The 22645-nt window shown below is 43.6% G+C and overlaps 1 protein-coding gene across 1 annotated transcript; it reads left to right on the forward strand.

Annotated features, from left to right (window-relative positions):
* The first annotated feature begins 7744 nt into the window (after positions 1 to 7744).
* rtn4r (reticulon 4 receptor) lies at positions 7745 to 13429 on the forward strand. Its single transcript, XM_059986925.1, has 3 exons — positions 7745 to 8057; positions 8717 to 9025; positions 11353 to 13429. The coding sequence occupies exons 2-3, from the start codon at positions 9013 to 9015 to the stop codon at positions 12786 to 12788; spliced, it is 1449 nt and encodes a 482-aa protein (XP_059842908.1). The 5' UTR covers positions 7745 to 8057; positions 8717 to 9012; the 3' UTR covers positions 12789 to 13429.
* The last annotated feature ends 9216 nt before the right edge of the window (positions 13430 to 22645 follow it).

Genomic DNA, 22645 nt, shown 5'->3' on the forward strand with positions numbered 1-22645 from the left:
TATGCAAGGTAATTCATGTTTGACTAATTTGTTCAACTCCCTTGAGGATGTGAGAACTGATAGAGGGGAGCCTGTTGATGTAGTGTATTTAGTTTCTCAAAAGGCACTTGACAAGGTGCCATCTAAGAGGCTGGTGCATAAAAGATGAGTCCAGAGTAATGGTGGATGTGTGTTAACATGGATTAGAAATGGTCTGTCACGTCAAAAATAGAATTGGAACAAATATATCCTTTCAAGCTAAGGAGATGCATCGGCTCTTGACACTTAATCATTTCCTTTTTACATTAATGACCAGGAGCAGGGAACAAAATGTAGGCGAACATCCATATTTTGATTCTGTAATAAGGCGTAGATTGAATGATTGGGCAGAAACCCAGCAAACAGGGTTTAATGTGGTGAAAAGTGAGGTCACACAGTTTGACGTGAAGAGGGATGAAAAAGCGTGGATTATTTTCAGAATGACTGAAAATATGTGATGTTTGGAAGGACCTAGGTATTCTAGTTAGCAGGATCTGATAAGTAGTTTAGAAGGCAAATGTCATATATTCTTTTTGAGTAGCCTGTAACCTGATGGTATGAACATTGATTTCTCAAACTTCCAGTGATTGCCCCCCTCTTCATCATTCCCCATTCCTGCTTTTTTCTCTCACCTTATCTCCCTACCTGTCCATCAACTCCCTCTCGTGCTCCTCCTCCTTCCCTTTCTTCTGTGGTCTTCTACCGTCTCCTTTTGGATTCCGCTTCTCCAGCCCTTTATCTCTTACAACAATAAACTTCCCAGCTCTTTACTTCAGCACTCTCGCAGTTTCACCTATCACCTACCACCTTGCACTTCTTCCCCTCTTCACACCTCACCACCTTCTTACTCTGACTTCTCATTCTTTTTCCAGTCCTAATGAAGGGTTTTGGCCCAGACATCAATTGTTCACTCTTCTCCATAGATGCTTCCTGGCCTGCTGAGTTCTTTTAGCATTTTGTGTGTGTTGCTTGGATTTCCAGCTTCTACAGATTCTCTCATGTTTGAAATATTATAAAGGCCTTTATTGTTGAGGAAGTGGAGCTTAAGAATAGAGAGGTTTTATTACAGTTATACAGCTTGTTGTTGCGGCAACACTTGGAATACCGTGCACAGCTTTGGACCCCTTAGCTTAATAAAAGGATATGGTAGCGTTGGTGGAAGTCCAACTGAGATCTTGAAGGACTATCCTGAAGAATGGTCTTGGCCTAAAACATTGACTGTTTATTCATTTCCATAGAGTCCTTGACCTGCTGAGTTCCTCCAGAGTTTAGTGTGTGCTGCTTTGTATTTCCAGCATCCACAGAATTTCTCATGTTTAGGGGAGATGTTAAAATGTTCTCATTAGTGGGAGAGTCATGAAAAAGGGGACATAGCAACAATATAGGGGCCAGTGCTTTATCTATTCTCTCTTGAATTCTTGTCTCTGAGGCGGTGATGGCCTGATCACTGGATGTAATTAAGGTGGAAGTAGATAAATAGTGGAAAGATTGAGGAATTGAGATTTCTGGCAAACTGACAGAGGCATATCATCAAAAAACAACAAACTTCTATTGATGTGTGGTGGAAAATGTGCTGACCAACTGCGTTACGGCCTGATATGGCAGCACCAATGCCTTTGAACAGAAAATCCTACAAACGGTAGTGGATTTGGCCCAGTACATCACAGCTAAACCTCTTCCCCCCCCCCCCACCCCCACCTATGGAGCACACCTACCTGAAATGTTGCCGTAGAAAAGCAGTGTTCATCGTCAAAGATCCTCACCACCCAGGCTATGCTCTATCCTTGCTACTGCCATCAGGTAGAAGGTACATACAGGAGCATCACAACTTGTACCACCAGGTTCAAGAACAGTTACTACCCCTCAACCATCGGGCTCTTGAACTACACTCATTTAAGGACTCTCTTGTAATTTCATGCTCGTTATTTATTGCTATTTATTTATTATCTGCATTTGCACAGTTTGTTTACAGTTTACAAATCCTGTTTGCAGTTACTATTCTATAGATTTGCTAAGTATGCCTGCAGAAGAAGAATCTCAGTGTTGTTTGAGGTGACACGTATGTGTCTGATGATAAATTTGACTTTGAATTTTGAACTTTGGGTTGAAGGCAGCATGGGTCCGTCACAGGTTTATAGACCGAGTGGCCTATGTATTCTTCCATCTTCTGATGTTCCTGAGCATTAGTATCCAAATCATTAATATATACCGCACATCAAACAGTCAGGATCCTAAGCTGTTCCTCCGCACCAAGCACGACCTAGTAGGAGATCACATCAAGCAAAATTCCTAGCAGGAGGTGCAGCAAAAGCTGGTGGCATTATTTTTTTATTTTTAGTGAGGGCCCACATCAATGTTTGCCAACACATTTGGCTTTCATTTTACAAATCATCAGATAGTTGACGGAGATGTGCTTTGTTGTTGGGGGTGTACTAGTGGCTTGAAGTGGGAGGGTGGGAGAGATTGCGGTGTGAAGGGGAAGGGGGTCAGTGGAGCTGGGAACAGTTTTGAATGCTCCTTACCTTCTGTGTGTTTTTGCCCCTTTATTCCCTCCTTTTTATTGGTGGCAGAGGTATATGGCAGAACAATTTGAACTGAAATATTCATTTGCCTTAAGAAAATGCCTCATTTGCCAGTATTGATGGAAGTATGGGGTCTGATTGCTGTTTTTATGCAGAGCTAGCTGTTCTCAGCTGGGGGGGAGCATTGGGGCTGGAAATAAAATAGGCTCGAGCAGCCGTGAGCCTGGAAACAGAATGGAGGCTTAACAGTACTGAATTACCAGAGGCCTAGATGAGGTCTTATTTTCACTACATGTAGCATTTTTAAAAACTAGGGGATTAAAAGTAATTGTTGGAAAGGAAATAAGAAAAAAAAGTGTTAGAATCAAGAATGGTTTTCCTGAAAGGGCGATCGAGTCAGAAATCCTCATTACATTTAAGCAGTACCTGGATGTTTATTGTAGTACCACGGTCTTGACAGCTGGAGACCTTGTGCTGCAAGTGCAATTGGGCTTAGTTTCTCTGTTTTTTTCTTGAAAATGTACAATGAACTGAATGGCCTCCTCCTAAGTCAGAAGTTTTCAATGAACTTTTAGGTCTTTCCCAATGGTTAGCAGGTATGGGTCAGACCAGACTTGGATTACGTCCCTCCCCTCGCCAAGTAACCTACGGCTACCCACCATTTAGGCTGAAAAGCTACATTGGTGAAGTATCAGAGAGCAATGAAAGGAACAGTGGCAAAGGCCCAATCATGGATTTCTGGTAAATAGGAAGAAAATAACAGGAAAAATATGTATTTAATAGAGAATAGGATAACCAGACATTTTCTTCAGTGCTTAATTTAAAAAAAAGCATGAAGTTTAGACTTGCTGATCTAATGTGCTGTTGAGAGCACTCTAGCTGGTTGCTTCACTGCCTAGTATGGAGGGGCCACTACACTGGACCGGGAAAAGCTGCAGAGGGTTTTAGACTCATCACGGGCACAGCCTCCCTGTCATCACGGTCACCTTCGAAAAGTGATACCCCTAAAAGGCAGCGTCCATCTGCAGGGCTTCCAATACTGTGTCGCTGACACGTCCCTCCCTCCCCCTTCCATTAGGGAAAGGGGTCACCTCCATCACAACACACTCTTCACATCAACCCCATTGGGAGTGTCAAAGCTGCTTTGGAGGGGTGCGGTAGGTCAAAGTCAGGGTTTTGTTCTTTGGAAGGCACTTTAGTATCCTAATGGAGTCCCACAGAATGTGAAGGGTCTGCAGGCTGTGCCACTATCACTTAAGCATTAGTAACATAAGAATCTTTAAGGCACAAGGGATGGTGCAGTCTTTTCCAGTGTTGCCTCTGTGCTGAAAGCCACACAGGAGAGTGCAGAAACAGGCTCCTTGGCACATCTAGTCCCTGCCAGCCTGGTCCTCTGGCTTGTTCCACCAGGCCCGATGAAGGGTCTCAGCCCGGAACATCAACCACCCATTTCTCACCTTGGATGCTGCCTGACCTGTTGGCTTCCTCATGCATTTTGCCGTGCGTTGCTCAGGATTTCCAGCATCTGCTGAATCTGATGAGCTCAAAAGACATGCCAGGCATGCAAAATGCTTGCAAAACTTAAACATATCGTTGGCCATACAGCCCCACAATGAGAAGTAAATATGACAGTAAAATGCAGCAAAGGTGGCTGAGTGGTCAACTTTTCCACAGATTATATTCCCATCCAAACAAAACTTGTTAAGTCAATGGTTGGCAGAAAACATCTTCCCTCTGACAATGAGAGGATAGGAGTGGTTGTCATTAAGTTTAAGTTCTTCCACTCTAACTAAATGAATTTGTTTACTAGACTACCTATTTTTCTTAAACCACATAATGACTAACCCCAGAATAAAGCAAGTGAAAGAGCCAAAACCAGGGGAAAAGATATTTGAACTGCATTGGCAAAGTTGCTAAAACTCTCAGCCCAAACGTGAAGAAAATTACTTGTAAATGATGATTTCAGAGAAATATGTTACACGTCAGCAGACCTTTGAGCTGTTCTTCATGTTGCTGGTATTGCTAAGACTTTTTCTCTCCCACACCATATTTTGATGATCAAGATCCTATTATAGGGCTTGTTTGTTTGCTGAGTAGTGCCCGATGCTTCAGAATTTGCTAGCAGAAAAAGAAGTGGGCCTCAAAAAATTAATCATTTTTGTACAATTATGTTGTTAGTCTTATTGTAAGCACACTTTCCAGTAAGACAGCTGATGCATTTGAACATTGCTGAAGGTTCTACAAATTGCTTGTTTGTGCGATACGCTCCAAAGTCCTGCCTGGTCCCTGGTCCCCCCAGAATCTACTCATTTGCAGAGCCCCTTTCTGGTAATTCAACAAAGTTTTTTTTCTGTTTCTGCCTCATGCCAGAAACATTCTATAAACAGACATTCTTTGGCCAAGTCTAGTGACTTGTTGACTTTTCAAATGTTTTAGTGAGCTGCTGCCTGTGTGTGCGGGAATTGGGGAAGCTCTTGATGAGGACAAAATATTGAGAAATTTGGGGATGAGGCTAATTCTTCAGCTTTCTGGTCTTTTCAAAATCAATTTAACCTCCTGTGTTCGGGCAAAGATTTATCCCATTTACAAGCATCTAGTCTGTTGCATTCAATGTGGTGTGGTAGCGTAACGGTTAGCAAAGTAGACAGTTGATGTTGCAGTGTTCACCGAGCTGGGTAATTAGCTTACAGACGTTTCTTCACCTGTTGAGGTGACATCCTCAGTGCACAGTTGTTGGTGTTTCTCTCTTGGAGTGCTCACATTTATATTGGCCCCTATTCACTTGCCTCAGTCCTGATTGGCTACCCCTTCTGTTGACCTTTGCCTTCCATTGGCTTGCATTTCTTTGGCTCTTGGGAGTTCATAGATGGCGTCTATTTTGACATGTTTATTTATGGAGTTATTAGAAGAGAACTGCCCGTGCCTCAAGTCAAGCTGCGAATATTCACCACCATCCTAAGCATATCGCTCTTAGAGCGCCAGTGGCCCAGGTTCATTTCCCACCACTGTCTGTAAGGAGTTTGTATGTTTTCCCTGTGTTTCCTCCGTACATTCTAAAAATGTACGAGTCAGTAGGCTAATTGGCTACATGGGTGCAATTGGGCAGTGTGATCTCGTTGTTACCATGCTGAATCTCTAAATAAAAAAAGTGCCCTGGACCTCAAGCTCTTATCTTGATGATTGCATAATGTTGTTGGAATCCCTGCCTCTACCGCCTCTTCTAGTCAGATGTTTGTTGTGTTGGTATTCAGAGTTAGAGCTGGAACCTGGAGCACACACAAGATGCGGGAGGCACTCCATGGGTCAGGCAGTAGTTGTGTTGGGAAATGGTCAATGCACATTTTGGGCTGTGGCTCTTCATCTAGACCAGGGATTCCCAACCTTTTTCATGCTATGGGCCCCTACTATTAACCAGGGAGTCCATGGACCCCAGGTTGGGAACCTCTTGTCTAGACTGAATAATAGAGGGGAGATAGCCAGTCTGTTGTTGTCAGTCCAGAAGAGGACATGAGGAGGAGGCAGAGAGTGAGCCATGGCAGAAGATCACTTGGACTGCCCTCTTCCCTCCATAGGTGCTAGCTTGGGCCTCATTGACCCAGAACAAGTTGTCCATTAGGAGGTTTCAGAGATAGAAACTGATCTTTACCAAGCAGTTGCCAGCTGTAATACACAACAGCCAAATCCTTTTCATTGATGTTAAGGGGAAATTAAATTGATTGTGGAGCAGAATTGGCACATGGGTAAACTCTTACACCAGATCATCTGTAGTGGTCTTCATCAATGAAAGTATTGAGTACAGGAGAAGGGATGTTATGTTGAAGTTGTGTAAGACGGTGGTGAGGCCTAATTTGGAGTATTGTGTACAGTTTTGGTTGCCTACTTACAAGAAAGATGTAAATAAGGTACAGAGAAAATTTCCAAAGACATTGCTGGGTCTGGAAGACCTGAGTTATAAGGAAAGACTGAATAGTTTGGGACTTTGTTCCTTAGAATGTACAAGACTGAGAGGAGATTTGATAGAGGTATACAAAATTGTGAGTTATATAGATAGGATAATAAGATAATTTTGATACCCTGGATGGATAAAAGACCTCGGGGCAGGGAAGGGGGTGGAATGGTGAGGGGCGGTGTTGTTCTGAGAGAACTGTGCACTTGAATGTAGGTCAGCTCTGTGTAGCTCTTGGTATCTGTGTCTGTCAGTGTAGAGGTCCTGGAGAGGGTGAGGCAGAGAGTCCAGGGGAGGGTTGTGAGAATGTTATGAGGAATGAAAGGGTTAATGGATCTGCACCTGTGCACAAAGGAATTTAGAAGTATGTGGGGAGACCTCTTTGAAACCTATCAACCGTTGGAAGGCATGGATAGAGTAGATGGGGAGAACATATTTCTTATAGTGGGTCAGTCTAGGACAGAGGACACAGCCTCAGAAATCAACCATATACCTTTTGAACAGAGATAAGGAGCAAATTATTTCACCACAAGGCAATGAATCTGTGGAATTCATTGCTACAGACAGCTGTGGAGGTCAAGTCTTTGGATATAATTAAAGTGGTGTTAATAGGTTCTTGATTATTAAGTGCGTCAAAAGTTATGGGGAGAAGGTGGGAGTCTGAGAGAGATAATAATTAGGCTGAGAGCCATGGTGGAATGGCAGAGCATACTCAATGGGCTGAATGGCCTAACTCTACTCCTATATCTTATGGTCTTATGGCCTTATAGGTAGTATGAAGGGATTTAAGTCCCAGAGCGTGTATCAACAGATATGAAACTCATGGACAGCAATGTTTGTTGAGATACGGCGTGGTCTAGTTGAGACTGCAACCCCCCCCCCCCCCCAGCAATACGCCGGTTTAATCACGGGACAATTTACAATGACCAATTAGCCTACCAACCGGTCCGTCTTTCGACTGTGCTGGGAAACCGGAGCACTCGGAGGAAACCCACGAGGTCACTGGGTACGAACTCCTTCCAGGCGAATTGAACCCGGCTGTCCTGTACTGTAAAGCGTAGTTTTAACCACTGCGCCAGTATGAAGAACTAAGCCTTTTTCAAGGAGTAAAATGTTCGTGTTCTTTCCAGTCTCAGTTTAGTCAGTGTAATGTAAACTGGCTGAAGTATACGAGGAATTTAGAGACAAGACACTGCAGGAAACAGCACACTCCTCACACGCGCTTTGTACTTTGGTCCCAGAGGTCGCGCACAGGACTGATATCTCCTCGCATGCAGGCTGCCGAATTATTTAGTGCTCAACTCGGCCCCTTGAATATTCAGATTACACGGCCCAGCGGGTTGACAGGCACTGTCTGTCCGAGCAAAACTTCAAGACCTCAACCAGAATGGACAGGGCCCGCCAGTAAAGCGCCGCGGAATAAAATGGATCCGAGTGAGACGCCTAATCCTGCCCGGGTTCCGGCTCACCTCCCCCGGACTTGTTACGGATCATGGCCACATTAATACTCCGCAGATGCACAGCGGAGTGTACTCGACTTGCGACGGGATTCAATGGGCTTTCCTGACTAAGTAAAGGGAGGGAGAGATGAGCTTTTAGCTAACTGGCAGACTGGTCTCTGCTCCAGTTTACAGTACACCAGATACTATCATGTTTCTAATATATACTCAACATATGACGATGCGCGCTACGGTCTGGTTCAACTCTTTCTTCCCTCCTAGTTTCCTGGCGAAAACATTGCGCCTTGTATCTACCGTCCTCCTGCGCTGCGTGCCCTTGCCCTTTCCTCGCTCTCTGGCCGTGTCTCCATACAAACACCTTTTGCCTTCTCTTACTGCTGTTTCTCACGGAGTGGCGCATCCTTCTATCCCTCCCTCCCTCCCCTCCCCTCTGCGCCCCCCCCCACCCCACCGCTCACACGCGCGCGCGCGCGCGCGCACACACACACACACACACACACACACACACACACACACACACACACATACATACACATACACACACACGCTGACACACACACACACAATCTGCCGATGACAGATTCTCGGCACGTCGGCCCACGTGAACCCGCCCCGCAAGCTCCATAAAACATTCATTCCCTTACTGCGCTGTGCGCTTCCGACATTCGCCGCCCGGACTTGAATGCGGGTCAGCTCTCTTCACTTCGCTGCAGAAAAGAAGCTGAATTGCAGTGGCTTCGCCGCTTTACCCTTTTACCTTCTTCCTCCAGAACTCTTCGGGACTCATGGATCGGACTTCCCTGACTTCTGGGTCTCTTTGATGCTCACATATTGGGATGCTGAGTGTGGATCTTGCCCCTTCCCCATGAGTGACGCTGCTTACACCGGGAGAGCTCCCTCTCCAAGCTGCCGAAAGACGCACGCACCGGGTTTAACTTTCCCTCCGCACTTCTCCGGGTCGTGTTGGCTCCGAGGGTTTTAGAGAAAAAGGCTCACCACCGCCCAGCGCAGCGGAACAGCCGTGCCTTCTAGAAAGCAACGAAGCTGCAACGAGTTCACTAAGGAGATGATGGGTGAAGGTAGGAGAGATATCAGACCTCAAACTACAACTTTCTCTAGCACCACACAAAAAGTGCTTATTATTTCATTGCCAGCCGAAAATGTATTTGCTCCGTATAGCATTAAACGATGATAGAAATTCGCTCTGGTTAAAAATGGCCAACAGCTCTTCACTTTCTGAAAGTACGGACGAGGAAGTGAGCGCCTCGGTTTGAAGGGACGGGTGATTTAATGGGGAACTGGCATTCAATATATCAGGAGTTATTACCGGCTTTGGTAGGAACCGCGTCTACGGAATAATTAATAAGTCTCCCCTGGGCTCGAATCGTCCCTGATGAAAAGTTAGATGTATTGTTCAGGAAAAGTTCCGTTGTGCTCGATGCTAATTAAGGGGATAAATTGAGGCAAAAGCAGCGCTGGGAACCCCATCCATCCGGTCGTGCCTGGAGATGGCTCTGATCTCCTGTATAATTAACAGCCAGTATGAAATTCCAAGGTTGTGTGATTGGACAGGATGGCGGACAGGCCCGGCTGTCTATTTACTAGACACTGTGATATTTCATTATGCAGCATGCAGCGTGTCAGAGTTCCCAGGTGTTTTGGTACCTGAAAGTTGCAATGCCTGCCCTCGGGACCGCCTTTAGACAGGGACAGAAAAGGGCAATTGGGCTGATGGAGTTGTGTGGCGGGACCGTGAGTAAAGCATGCAGCACCAGGACAGTGAGGAGACGGGAGGAAAGCGACAGAACAAAAACCAGGGGAGCCACAGAAGTATCGTCAGATGTGGAGGACAGAGAGGGGAACAGAGCAGGGGAGAAGTCGAGAGAAATGCACACTGAGATAGCAAGAGCGCAAAGCAATAACGATTCCAAGATGGACATAGTGATAATTAGAGAAGCCCAGAGTCTAAAGCAGAATTAAAGGACAGAGTGCGCTGTGACCAGTTAGTTAAACCTACATATGTATGGAAAGGAATCTGCGAAAAGAAAACAGACGGATGGAGTGATTGAAGTTAAATGGTTGGAGATATGCAATCTAAACCGGTCAGAGGAGCAGATGAACAGATAATGAATCACACAATAGGTACAGGGATTGAAATGTAAGTGGGCACAAGATACAGGCGTAATAAAGAGAAAAGGGGAAAGCGGAAAGAACTAGTTAGTGAGGGAGACCGGAAAGAGGAATTGGGAAACACGCATAGGAGAAGCGGGATTGATAGAGGGCAAGTGGTTAACGAGGAAAACGAACATAGATACAGACATAGAAGCCGAGCAACATAGGCATTTCCAGCATCTGCAGATTTTCTCTTGTTTGTAGATAGAAGCAGAGATCACCAGACAGAACAGTGTAAATTGGAGGTGCGATTTAGTAGCTTCTCATTGTACAAGCTGGAGTGAATGATTTTTTTTAAATTTGTAAGACTTGGATTGATTGCAAAAAGAATATAACGACTATTTTCGGGAAGGCAGGGTTGTTTCAGGGAGGCTAGAGGGTGGACCCGTACTGTTCAGTCTGCCAGAGTTTTAATTCTGCCCACAGTTCAGCAGTCGCTCTTAAATCGTTCTCGGATTTACAGACGAGGACAGTTCCAACCTGCTGTAAGTTTCTGCTGTAAGAGGATCCACACATAGAGAACGGAGGCACCCCTCATCTCCAACGCCCCTGCCCTGCCCACCTACCCGCAACTCACCTCCAGCCCTGGGATTTATTATCCTTCTTCATGAGCTAGATTCACGCTATACGCAGAATAGTTTTGGCAGCTCTCGTCTCAGGAATGGCAGGCAAGGTGGAGGTGATAGCTGTGTCGGGGCGGGGAGTGTGGGGTGGAATCCGGCTGTTGGACCTACTCCCAGTGCTTTTTTGCTTAAGGGGAAATGCTTTTGCTGTTGCTGGATGTCAGCAACGCGTGCCAATACATTCAGATTCCCTGCATCTGCTGTTTTCACTTCCCCATATTCAAGTATGCCAATATATTGAGTTAAAGCCCCGTACGCAGCTAATCTTGTTCAATTAGCATGAGAGAAAGAGAGGTTGTTCGAAAGCGGATTGAAGATGAATTATCCCGCAGAATTCAATGGGTTAACACGCTCAAAAGCAGAGAACTGATGTTATCAGTCAATAAAAGCGGCATTGGCCATCTGGATTAATAATGGTGAAACGCGGGTGGCCATCGCATAATGGCAAAGACTTCCTAGAGCCGGAGCTGGCCGAGAACACAGGTGAAGCAGTAAGCGGTAGCCCAAGCCCCTCTCCCCTGCAGACTGATGACCATAACACAATGTATTTGAATGCTAAACAAATTTCATGTGCGAGTCGAATTGACTTTACCATTGTCTTTATTTCGCAGGAAACAGACTCTTCTTTCTAGCGCTTTGCTTGCATTATCTCCCCAAAGCCGAGTCCTGTCCCAAGGGTTGCACGTGTTACACGGAGCCCATGACAGTCAGCTGCCAACAGCAGGGTTTCCAGTCAATCCCCGAAGGGATCCCAATCAGAAGCCAACGGATCTTTCTTCAGAACAACAAGATTCCCTTGGTGAGCTCGACCAGTTTCAGCTCTCGCCAGAACTTGACCGTTCTGTGGCTTCACTCCAACAACATCAGCGTTATACAATCCGGGGCTTTTGATGGTTTGGAGCGCCTGGAGGAGTTGGATATTGGAGAAAATATTAATCTCAAGTACCTGATTCCAACGGTTTTCAACGGATTGACGCGCCTCCACACCTTGCACCTCCACAGATGTGGGCTGTCAGACTTACCGAAGGGCATATTCAAGGGGCTTGGCTCACTGCAGTACCTGTACCTGCAGAGAAACGCCTTGGAGAGATTGCGAGATGACCTGTTTGTAGACTTGGCCAATCTCACGTCTTTGTTCTTGCACGGCAACAGGATCAAAGGTTTGTCGGAAAACGTCTTCCGTGGGTTGAGCAACTTGGATAAACTTTTATTGCATGAAAATCGAATTAGCGTGGTGCACCGGAGAGCGTTCCACGACCTAGGCAAACTTGGAATGTTGTATCTCTTTCATAATAACCTCACCGTGCTGACTGGACAGACCATGGACCCCCTCGTGTCACTCCAGTATCTCCGACTCAATGGAAACCAATGGATCTGCGACTGTCGAGCCAAATCACTTTGGGAATGGTTCCGGCGTTTTCGCGGATCAAGTTCGGTTTTGGAATGCCATATCCCCGCCCGCCTGGCTAACAGCGACCTTAAAACGCTCAGTCGTCGCGATCTGGAAATATGCCTGGATTCTTCTAACCAGATCCGGACCAGTATTTTCAGTACAAGAACCAGGTCTGGTAAGCTGCCAACCGTGGAACCCCCACTGAATTCTAGAGATGGTTCCATCAAGTGTTGTCAACCGGACGCGGATCAATCCTCCATAATTTACACCAAAGACAAATCGTCCCCCTCTTCCTACAACAGCAGAGGCTCCACTAATAATCCACTGAAGGACAAAGAGAACATCTCCAAAACCAGATACGCCGAAAACGATCTATCAAAAAACGGGACCTACAAAAATGGGTTGAGCGATGCTCCCATGGGGACTTTCTCTGCCAAAATAGACCAATCGTTAGTCATGCTCAGTCCAGAATTATTGAACAATCTAGACTCCTCCACAACCCCCACGACTAAAAAGAAACGAAAATGCTATAAAAAGCCCAAAGCGGATTCCTCGCAGTGCCGTCTCAACAACGGATCAAGCAGGATGCTTCTGTGGAAGTCAGTGCTCCTATCAGTCCCATTAATACTCTTCATACTGGAGCGCCGTTGTTAAGTGTAAACGCATCAGGTCTGGCCCGGTTCGGTGACGTACTTTCACTGGCCTCTATAGACAATTCTGAAGAGAGACTATAGTATATTCGGAGGAAGCTTTGATCATTTAGAATACAAATTGGATGCCTTTATAAAATGCAAAAGAAACCACAAACAAAAATGAAAACAGATTGTATATATGATTATACAGTATGTGCCCGAATTATTAAAATAACACACACACACACACACACACACACACACACACACACACACACACACACACACACAACCTTTCAAATTCCATTGTGAATCAAGCTTTTCCAAGAAAAAGGCAGAAAAGGGAAAAAAATGTCCCGGTTATAATTTTCTGATAAAACATAAAGCAAATTTTACAGCCGAGGGTCGACAACTAAAAAAGGCTTTTTGAGGAGCAATCGATCATTGGGAATCCATGTTCTGGTACTTGCAATCTCCTTCCTCTGTCTGATTTTGATTTGAGTTGATTTGATTTCCCTTGTGGAATGTGACGCACTGGGCATTTTTGCTCTTGTCTCTGTGTTCCTGAAGTACCGACTCAGCCTGTCGTCTCACTCCCGCCGCATTTGTTACAGAATGCTGCCAAAAACGCATTTAATTTTACTTGTATAAAAGGCTCAAATATATTACAAAAAATAAAAAGATTTTTCTAAGATATCCTTTACGTCTAACGCTTTGTGCAACAAAACTAAGATTAGCGATTTTGATTTTAAAAGATTTCAATGTTTCCAAAGTTGTAAATTAATTTAACCACAGGTGCTCCAACGGAGCCGATTGTTCTTATTTAAAGATCAAAATCTTTCTGCAAATTAAAACTGGGGTTTTACCTGTAACGTAGAGATGAAACATATTATTTTATATTAGGTTATCGAAATATGTCTAATGCATTCTTATTTATTTAAAACTAACTATGAAAATATATCATGCATGGCTTTAATTAGACATACACCGCGTAGAGAAGTGATTAGGAACGGATGGTTATCTGTATGCAGTAATTGTTACCGACGGTGGAGGGGACTCGTCTTTTTGTTAAGGTGCTGCCCAAACGGACTGCTAGGCTGGCGTTGAATGAGCCGAGAACCTCCCCACTCCTTCCCCGTCCCCACCTCCGCTTTGAATTTAACTGTTTGACTCCGCTTTCCCCGCACCTCCAGTAACAGTTTCCTGGCACGTATTTTAAGTGTTAATATCGGGTGAATTGTAGACGCACCAATAATGATCATATTGCTTGAAAATACAAGGTAGAGTACAGAAACAGAGCATTTGTCTCAACCAGTCCGTACCCGCGGTCTTCCAAATCATTAATTTATCTTCATCCAACTTTTTTCACCAAAGCCTAATCTTTCCCTCTATTGCATGTAATGCCTTAATGAATGTTGGACAGATCTTTTGTATCTGCATTGTGGTCGAGTTGTATTGCACTAGTGGAGCTTTACGGCACTCGTTCGCGATTAATGGAAGATTTGTTTGCGCGGTTCACACAGCATTTGAGGAGCACATACACCAAAGTGAATGACAGTCATCGCGCCACGTGTGTTCAACTTCTCCAGTCTATGCGTCATGCGAAAAGAGTGGACCTCGCGCAAGAAAGCGAGTCACGACGGGGCGGGGGCGTGGTGCACTCGTGCTTTCGCTTACGTAATGGCGTCCACCTCACTTGCCACCTTGTGGAGGTATAGTTGGGTTTTGTGGGCTGTACGTTAGAAATGACTTTATTTTAGAGGGACCCAAAGAGGTCAGACTCTCTTGGTTTCCGTCATGTCCACCACAAACTCAGAATCCGCGCTCTGAATTAGAATGTCCGCTCACAAGTCTGTCTCTCCGTTCTTGAAAACTACTTACCTCAAGCTACCTAATAACTGAATACCGCTGGTTAAGCCTCAAACATGTTCCAGGTTCATCTACAATGATGCATACAATTTTCAAAACTACACTTTCCTTGCACAGCGCAGAAGACTTTGTCAACTGCAGCAATTGAACCCTGCGAAACTTAAAACTGCCCAGTGGCACTTTGACGGGCGCGGGTCCAAGCATGCAGTGCCTTTTTAACTCGTTTACATGTGTAAGTGAATTTGTCGTTTTACCGTTTTTATTCTTACTACATCTCTCCTGTAGACATTGGCTTATAGCCAATTTGCGGCCCACCTTCTCGTGATTTACTTCCCATTGTTTTTCGATTATGTAAACTGGGTTTTGATCGTGAAGCTTGGCGAATCTAATGCTACTCATTCAGAGTCATTGGACAATAATCTGGACTGTTTTATTTTCTTAATGCAGAGTTACAAAGACCCTTATTTGCAAGATCAGTTAAATCTTGACAAACTGGTGATTGATCCCAGGAAGTAGCTGTTACACATGAGTGAATGACTCACTGGATGCTATAGAAAAGCGAGGGTAGGCAATGGTCAGGTTAAATCGTTGCACACCCTCCTTTCTACGTGGCATTTCCTAAATTAGAAACCCATACACCTGGACTTGCTATAGTTGCAACAGTTGTTTTTTTTTGTTCATATGTCTGTCCTTAATTATGGTTCCTTGTCGCGGTTGGGTTATCACTGTTCACGACGCAAAGCTCTAGGTTCAAATCTTATTGGAGAAACTGGAACAGGAGAAATATAGACCCGTCAGTCCAATATGGAATCGAAGGCCTTTTGTCCATCTGAAATGCCTCCTCTGTTTTCTCAGGTACGTGTAAAGTATCCCAGAAGATGACTTCAAATACGATCAGGAGATTTACCCCTGCTTGGATAATATTTAATTCCTCAAATGAACTCTGCCAAAATAAAAAAAAAAATCCCATTAATGCTTTGGTGGCTAGCTGTGCGCGAAATGGTTATTCCCATTCCTAAGTACATTGACTGTAATGGGTTTTATGTGGTTCTGAGCTCAATACGCGTCTTTCTTCTCCGTGGCATTCAAGATGGATATACTAAAACGGTTACTAAATTTTTGAAAACCATTTTTCGTTAGTAGCTTTTAGGAGGCGAGTTAATCTGTACTCTTACTGTCATGGTTAGGCGGGATGTGATTGGAGGGTGCGGGTGACGATGTATTACCGAATTCAGGAAGGAGTACGCATTTGAACTCAGCAGCTAACCTGTTCCAGACACAAGCCAGTCCCATAGTATTCCCCCTTATAGATAGCGTGCACAAAATGTGTTAAAAGCCCCAGCATAAGATCAAAAATCAATAACAAGCAATTTTATCAGCATCGCATCAAAGAAATTGCTCAGCACTGGCTAAAACCAAACGATTGTGGGGAAAAAAAAATTAAGATTGCCAGGAGATATTTCCATACGAATTTCACTTTTAATCATTTCTTTTTTTTATTAAACATTGATGAAAGTCAAAAACTTCAGAAGAAGTCTGCCTGTTTCTAAAATCGGCGATAAATAAAGATTGGATAATTGCAGGACTTTGTCAAATAGTTGAAGTTAGATGTCTGACCTCCTGTGTCTGGTGATGTGGTTGCTGCAGCTCTGACCTCTCCCCAAGTCTCGCCAACTGCGGTCTTCTCCGCGGTGATAGGGGATCAAACTACTGTACTTCCGAGAGGAAAAGGCGATGTTCATTCGCCTTAGGCGATATTGACCAGTGTTAGAGAAATGTTATGCTTATGCCTCACCGTTTTGATATATCAAATTTAAATTCGTCGTTTTACTTACTGGGGACGCAGGCAGGCTCGGATTGGTTGGTGGAATAAATAATGAGAATGATAATCTTAAAGTTAAATTGCAGCTCTTGTATAGGATCCAGCTGGCAGAGGAAGTAGTTGAGGCAGGTAAAAGAATATAATTATAAAAGACAGTTCCACTCCAAGTTTCCTGTCTGGGGTCCACGGACCCCTTGCTTAATGGTATTGGTCTATGGTATAAAACAAAGATTGGTTCGGAATAGAAGTCACTAGTTAGAAGCGGACGGCAAGGGTTTGGGAATGGGGAGTGAGTCGAGATGGCGAATAACCATGGACAGCCTGCTTTCTGGTAGGCACGGCAGGAAGCCAACGGAGCAGACTCGCATCTCGTTAATACATTCTTCAGAGTATTAAGGCCCAATCTGCCTTTTCACTCTTCTATTTTGGTGAGTCTGGCACATTGCAGACAAGAAGGCAGCTCCAACTGATAGAAATATCTGATTCACACACGTTTGAACATGTTTTACTCGCGGCAACTGCTTACAATGTGCTTTATATGATGGGGTCCGCGCCTGCGAATCCCAGGAGCGCTCACTGTCAATCAGTGAACCTCTCTCACCACTCAGCCTCAAGAAGCATCCGTCTCCGGTTCTAACTCTCCCAGAACGGCGGGGGGTGGGGAGGGGGGGGGGCAGTCAACGGCAGGCAATGGCTTTCCAAGAAAAGTAAGATACGAAATGGCTTTTATTTTGTATCAAAGCTTGCTATTAACAATAAAGATTAACAATCGTCGAAACCCTGGCGATTAAAAGCATTTGAGAAAGAATTCAACCCGCAGAAAGCAATGCAGTGACGCCTTCGCATCTAGTACTGTTTAGGAATCATGGCGAAAATGTGATGCCAGGATAAATGCCCTTGCCAATTAGTGCAACTGATAGCTGGGGAAGGCACAAAGGTGAACCTGAGCTGTTCTTGTGTACAAAAGAAGAACGTTATGTATAATAAAGATAGCATAATTTTATTTAAACGTGTAAAGTGCCAGGTCTCGAGGCACCACGGTGGATTTGGTGTTTTTTTTTATTGTCGGCCAATAGATTGGCAAGTAAAATATGTATCTGGTTTTTAATTAAGTTTAGTCTAAAATAGTAAATTTGTGTCAGGTACAGCCATCCAAATAAGATATCGGTCGGTCGTAAGATGTTACATAAACCATACATGTCACAAAATCTAGTTTACTTTATAAACAATCTGTCGTCCCTGCATTTTGCTGCAATGCAGTAATTTATAATATCTGCCTTCCTTAGAATGTAAAATTAACAGTTTATGGCGAACAATGATAGCAAACACAACAGACAGGCTAAAAAATGTGTTTCATCAAGACAAATCCTATCATATGTCTGTCTGTGAAATGTTAACGCAAAAGCAGATGGAACCTCGTCCACAGGTTTTACAGGCGCCTGTCTACCCACTTGTATTAGAGAGAATGATGGGATTCCCATGTATTCATCCTGTTGTATAACCTCCAATATAATGGGAGTGTAATTCTACTGTGCGGTATACTGGGAGCGTGGGCGTTAGAGACGGATTTTGCTGCAGCGCATTTGCAAAAGCCTCTTTAACCCAGCCACTCTATTATCGTTTCCGGATTTCCCGAGCAATTAGGCTGAGTGGGTGTGCTGATGATGCGCTCAGCTCCGTTATTTAAAGACACGTTTGTAAGCACGATGTCTATTGAATTCTGAAGCTGTCTACTGACAGAGGACAGAGGGGAAAGAAAGGGACTACAGACTTATCAAGGATGCCTTCTCTTCCACGATGCAGAGATTGACTGTAAAACCAAGTAGGGCAATTAATTTCCTTGTTGATGGGAGGCAGAAATCTTTTACTGAAACCTAAGTGGCCCGAGGTGAACTGAGGTGAACTGGAAAATAATCTCACCCTGTTAAATCAAGGAAGTGAATAACTTCATAACATCAGGGAGAAAAAGAAGAACAGAACGGACATCTAAAGGTTGACTAACACAACACTCCAATTTGTTCAATTGCCTTCCCAGTTCTATCTCCCTACATATTCAGTGACATGACATTATGGTGACATAGATAGACAGGGAGTATATTTTGCCCAGTCTTATATCTGTTACTGTCAGAAATATCTGTTACCGGAGGGCATGCATTGTAGCTGAGAGGGGGTAGGTTCAAGGGAGGCGTGAGGCATTATTTTTTTACTCAGTGAGTGGTGGATGCCTAGAATGCCCTGCCTGATACGGTGCTGGAGGCAAATTTATTAGAGGTTTTTAAGAGACATTTAGATAGGCTCACCAACGTGAGGAAGGTGGAGAGATTATGGACATTGTGCAGGTAGGAAGAATTAGTCTTTGGGTGTTTCGGTTTTACTTTTTGGCTGGTTTGGCACGACATTGTTCCTGTGCAGTGCTGCTCTAAGTTCTTGAGATGTTTGAAATCATGAGGAGCATAGTTAGAATGAACGCTTGGTCTTTATTCACTAAGGGAAAGGGAATCAAAAAGCAGAAGGCATAGATTTAAGGTGAGAAGGGAAAAGCAACTTCATGCAAAGGGTAATACACACATGGAGCCAGATGGTAGAGGAAGTGCTTGAGGCAGGTACAATGATATAATTTTAAAGACAATTGGGCATTTACATGTGTAGGGATGGTTTAGACACAGGCTTCCCAACTTGGAGTCCATGGACCCCTTGCTTAATGGTATTGGTCCATGGCATAAAGAAGGTTGGGAGCCCCTGGAGGGATGTGCACCAAATGTGGTACACTAACTTAATGAGCACCTTGTTTGGCATAGCTGAGTTGGGTTCAAGGGCCAAGTTCTGTGCTGAATTACTCTGTGACTCCATATTCCTCACATCAAATAGTCACACCCACTTCTCTAGGTCTGTCTCTCTGGCAACAATTGCTGTTCAACCTCAGATAGGTTGAAACCTTATCCTTACAGATAACATCAACCTAAGTTCTCCATCCTAATTTTTACCACATTTCCTCGCATTGGTAAGTCACTCTGTTACCTTCCAACAAAGAGAGAGAGAGGACAGAATATAAGGATTACCTGGAGATCTCGAAAGGGCTCACAAAGCCTTTGATCAAAGGAACCTGTAGAGCAAGTGTCTCTAAAGATAACAAGCAAAGTCGGTGACCATCAATTATGGGGAATTGGGACCATAGAGCAAAAGTTACGTGGTATCCTTGAGCACTCACACATGTGGTCATGAAATCAACAGCAAGGAAAAATTGGTTATTCCCATGACAATAACTATTTGAATAATAATAACAATAATCTTTGAATTATGGATTTTCCAATTCCTGTTATTCTATTATAACACCTTCACATAAACCGGGGCATGGGAATGCTGCAATTGATATATGTAGTAGATGTTAACTTTTTGCACACGTGGACAGCCAAGGAAAGTATCATGCTAAAGCCCAGTTGATTCTAGCTCATCTCATTGATAGCATGATTGGTCACTTGTCCAAGCTAACTCTCAGTCAGCTAACGTACCATCTATCTTAGTGCATTTAATCACTTCCCTTGCTTTCAAATCAACCTAATCAGGAGATTAAAATTACCCCTTGTCTATTGCCGCTCCCCAAATTATCCCTTGTATACTTCTTAATGTTTAGTTCCAAATCTAGAATAGTTGACATCTCAAAGGAATAATAACCAGAACTAGAAGTCATAGGTTAAGGGTGAAAGGGGGAATGTGTAAGGGGAACATGAGGGGCAACTTATTCACTCAAAGGGTGGCAAGTGTGGAAAGAATTGCCAGTGGAAATGAAGGATGCTGGTTTGATTTCAACTTTTAAGGAAATTTTGGACAGATGCATGCATATGGATTGGGCAGGGGTATAGAGGGCTATGGCCTGGTGGCAGGTCAATGGGACTTGGCAGATGAATAGTTTAGCACAGACTAGTTGGGATGAAGGGTTTGTATCTGTGTTGTAGTGTTCTATGACACAATGACTCTAACTAAACCTCACCTAATACAAGCAGCTACAAGGTAAAACAGCAATGGAATTGGTTATCCTACATTGGGTATCATAATCTGACTGATACATTAGCAACATATATATCCTGTTCAACAACCTTCATATTGATGGAATCAGAACAACCGAATGAATTTTATGGCTGAATATTAACTTGGAGAATATAAATTTCCCTTTGTATCATGTCAATACATCCTAAATCAATTCAAAGGCTCCAGAAGGTTGACTGTACTAAAATAGAGAAATTCCTCCATTCAAATCCCAAAAGTACAACTGCCCAATCGATGTATTAATTTAGAGCATAGACATTTACTTTAAATCATGCATTAAGTGATATACATGAATGTGATGTATGTGAATGGTAGGTGTCATCATTGAATTATAGCAAATATATGATGCAAAAGAGAATCATTTGGCTCCTAGTATCTGTGATTGTCTGTAAGTAGCTGAATCCCTACATCCAAAACAAGGTTATGTTATTTTTCATTAAGTATGAACTTAAGTCATAGAGAAGCACATGACAGAAACAGTCCCTTTGACCTATCCAGCCCATGCAAAACCTGAAAAACCACCTACACCCATCAACCTGCACTGGGACCATAGCCCTCCATACACCTACTATCCATGTACCTATCCAAACTTCACTTAAATGTTAAAATCGAGCTTACATGCACCACTTGTGCTGGCAGCTCGTTCCACACTCTCACAACCCTCAAAGTGAAGAAGTTCTGTCTCACTTCCACTTAAACTTCTAACTTTTCACCCTTAACTCATGATCTCTGGTTGTAGTCCCAATCAACCTCTGTGGAAAGAACCTACTCGCATTTATCCCCCTCATAATCTCTAACCCTTGTAATTTTCTATACCTCTATCAAATCTCATCTCTATCGTCTACATTCTAAAGAATACAGTCCTAACCTACTGAATCTTTCCTTATAACTCAGGTCCTCCAGACCTGGTAATATGCTTGTAAATGTTCTCTGTGCTCGTTCTACCTTGTTTACATTTTTCCTGTAAGTAGATGACCAAAACTGTACACAATACTCCAAATTAGGCCTTCCCAACATCTTATACAACTTTAACATGACATCCCATCTTCTGTACTTAATACATTGACTTATGAAGGCCAATGTACCAAAAGATTTCATTACAACCCTATCTACCCGTGTCTCCATTTTCAATAAATTATGGACCTGTATTCCCAGATCCCTACATCCCTGCGAAAAATATTTTTTTAAATGTAAAGGGGTGGGGGGAGAATTTATCTTCTACCATTCCCTCAGGCAGTGAGTAGCAGAACTTTACCTCCCTCTGGCAGAATACAAAATTTAAACTTCTTCACTCAGAGGATGGTGAGAGTGTGGGATGAGGTATCAGCGGAAGTGGTGGATGTGATTTAGACTTCAATATTTAAGAGACGTTTAGATAGGTACATGGATGGGAAGGGTATGGTCCAGGAGGAGGTTGATGGGATTAGGCTGTTAAATGGTCTGGCTTGGACTAGATGGGCCAAAGGGCCGGTTTCTGTGGCATAGCTTTCTATGATTCTATTAATCTTATTACCCTAAATCCATGCATCGTATTTACCAGCCTCTCTGAGAAGGAAAAAGTTCCTTTCCATTAGCTCTGGAAATGTTGTTCATAACTGTAAACAGCTCAGTCAAGTGTGCTCTCAGTATTCTCTTCTTCCAATGAAAGCACCGCTGACCTACTCAATTTTACTCATTACGATAATTCCCTAGTCCCAGCTACATCCTGATGAATCTCCCCATCACCATTTCTAATGTAATCACACCTTCCCTGCAATGTTGTGACCAGAAATTCACATAGTACTCAAGTTGCATCCTGACTAGTGTTGTATCTGGTTTTAAAATAACATTGCTTCTCTTATATTCTATATGTTGGCCAATAATCAAATGCATTTTGTTTGCCCTTTGAACTATTCTGTTGACAACCTGTTTGGTTGTCAAGGCTGTTTGGGGGTATAATCTACCCCCGCGATATTCCTTGTTTTATCTAATTAGAGATACAGCATAGATCTGGCCCAATGAGCCACACTAATCATAGGACAATTTACAATGACCAATTAACTTACTAACTAGTACATCTTTGGACTATGGGAGCAACAGCTGGAGCACCTGGAGTCATGGGGAAAATGTGCAAACTCCTTGCAGATGGCGCCAGAGCTGAAATC

The sequence above is a fragment of the Hypanus sabinus genome, chromosome 13 (genome assembly GCF_030144855.1).
Source record: "Hypanus sabinus isolate sHypSab1 chromosome 13, sHypSab1.hap1, whole genome shotgun sequence".
NCBI lineage: Eukaryota > Metazoa > Chordata > Chondrichthyes > Myliobatiformes > Dasyatidae > Hypanus > Hypanus sabinus.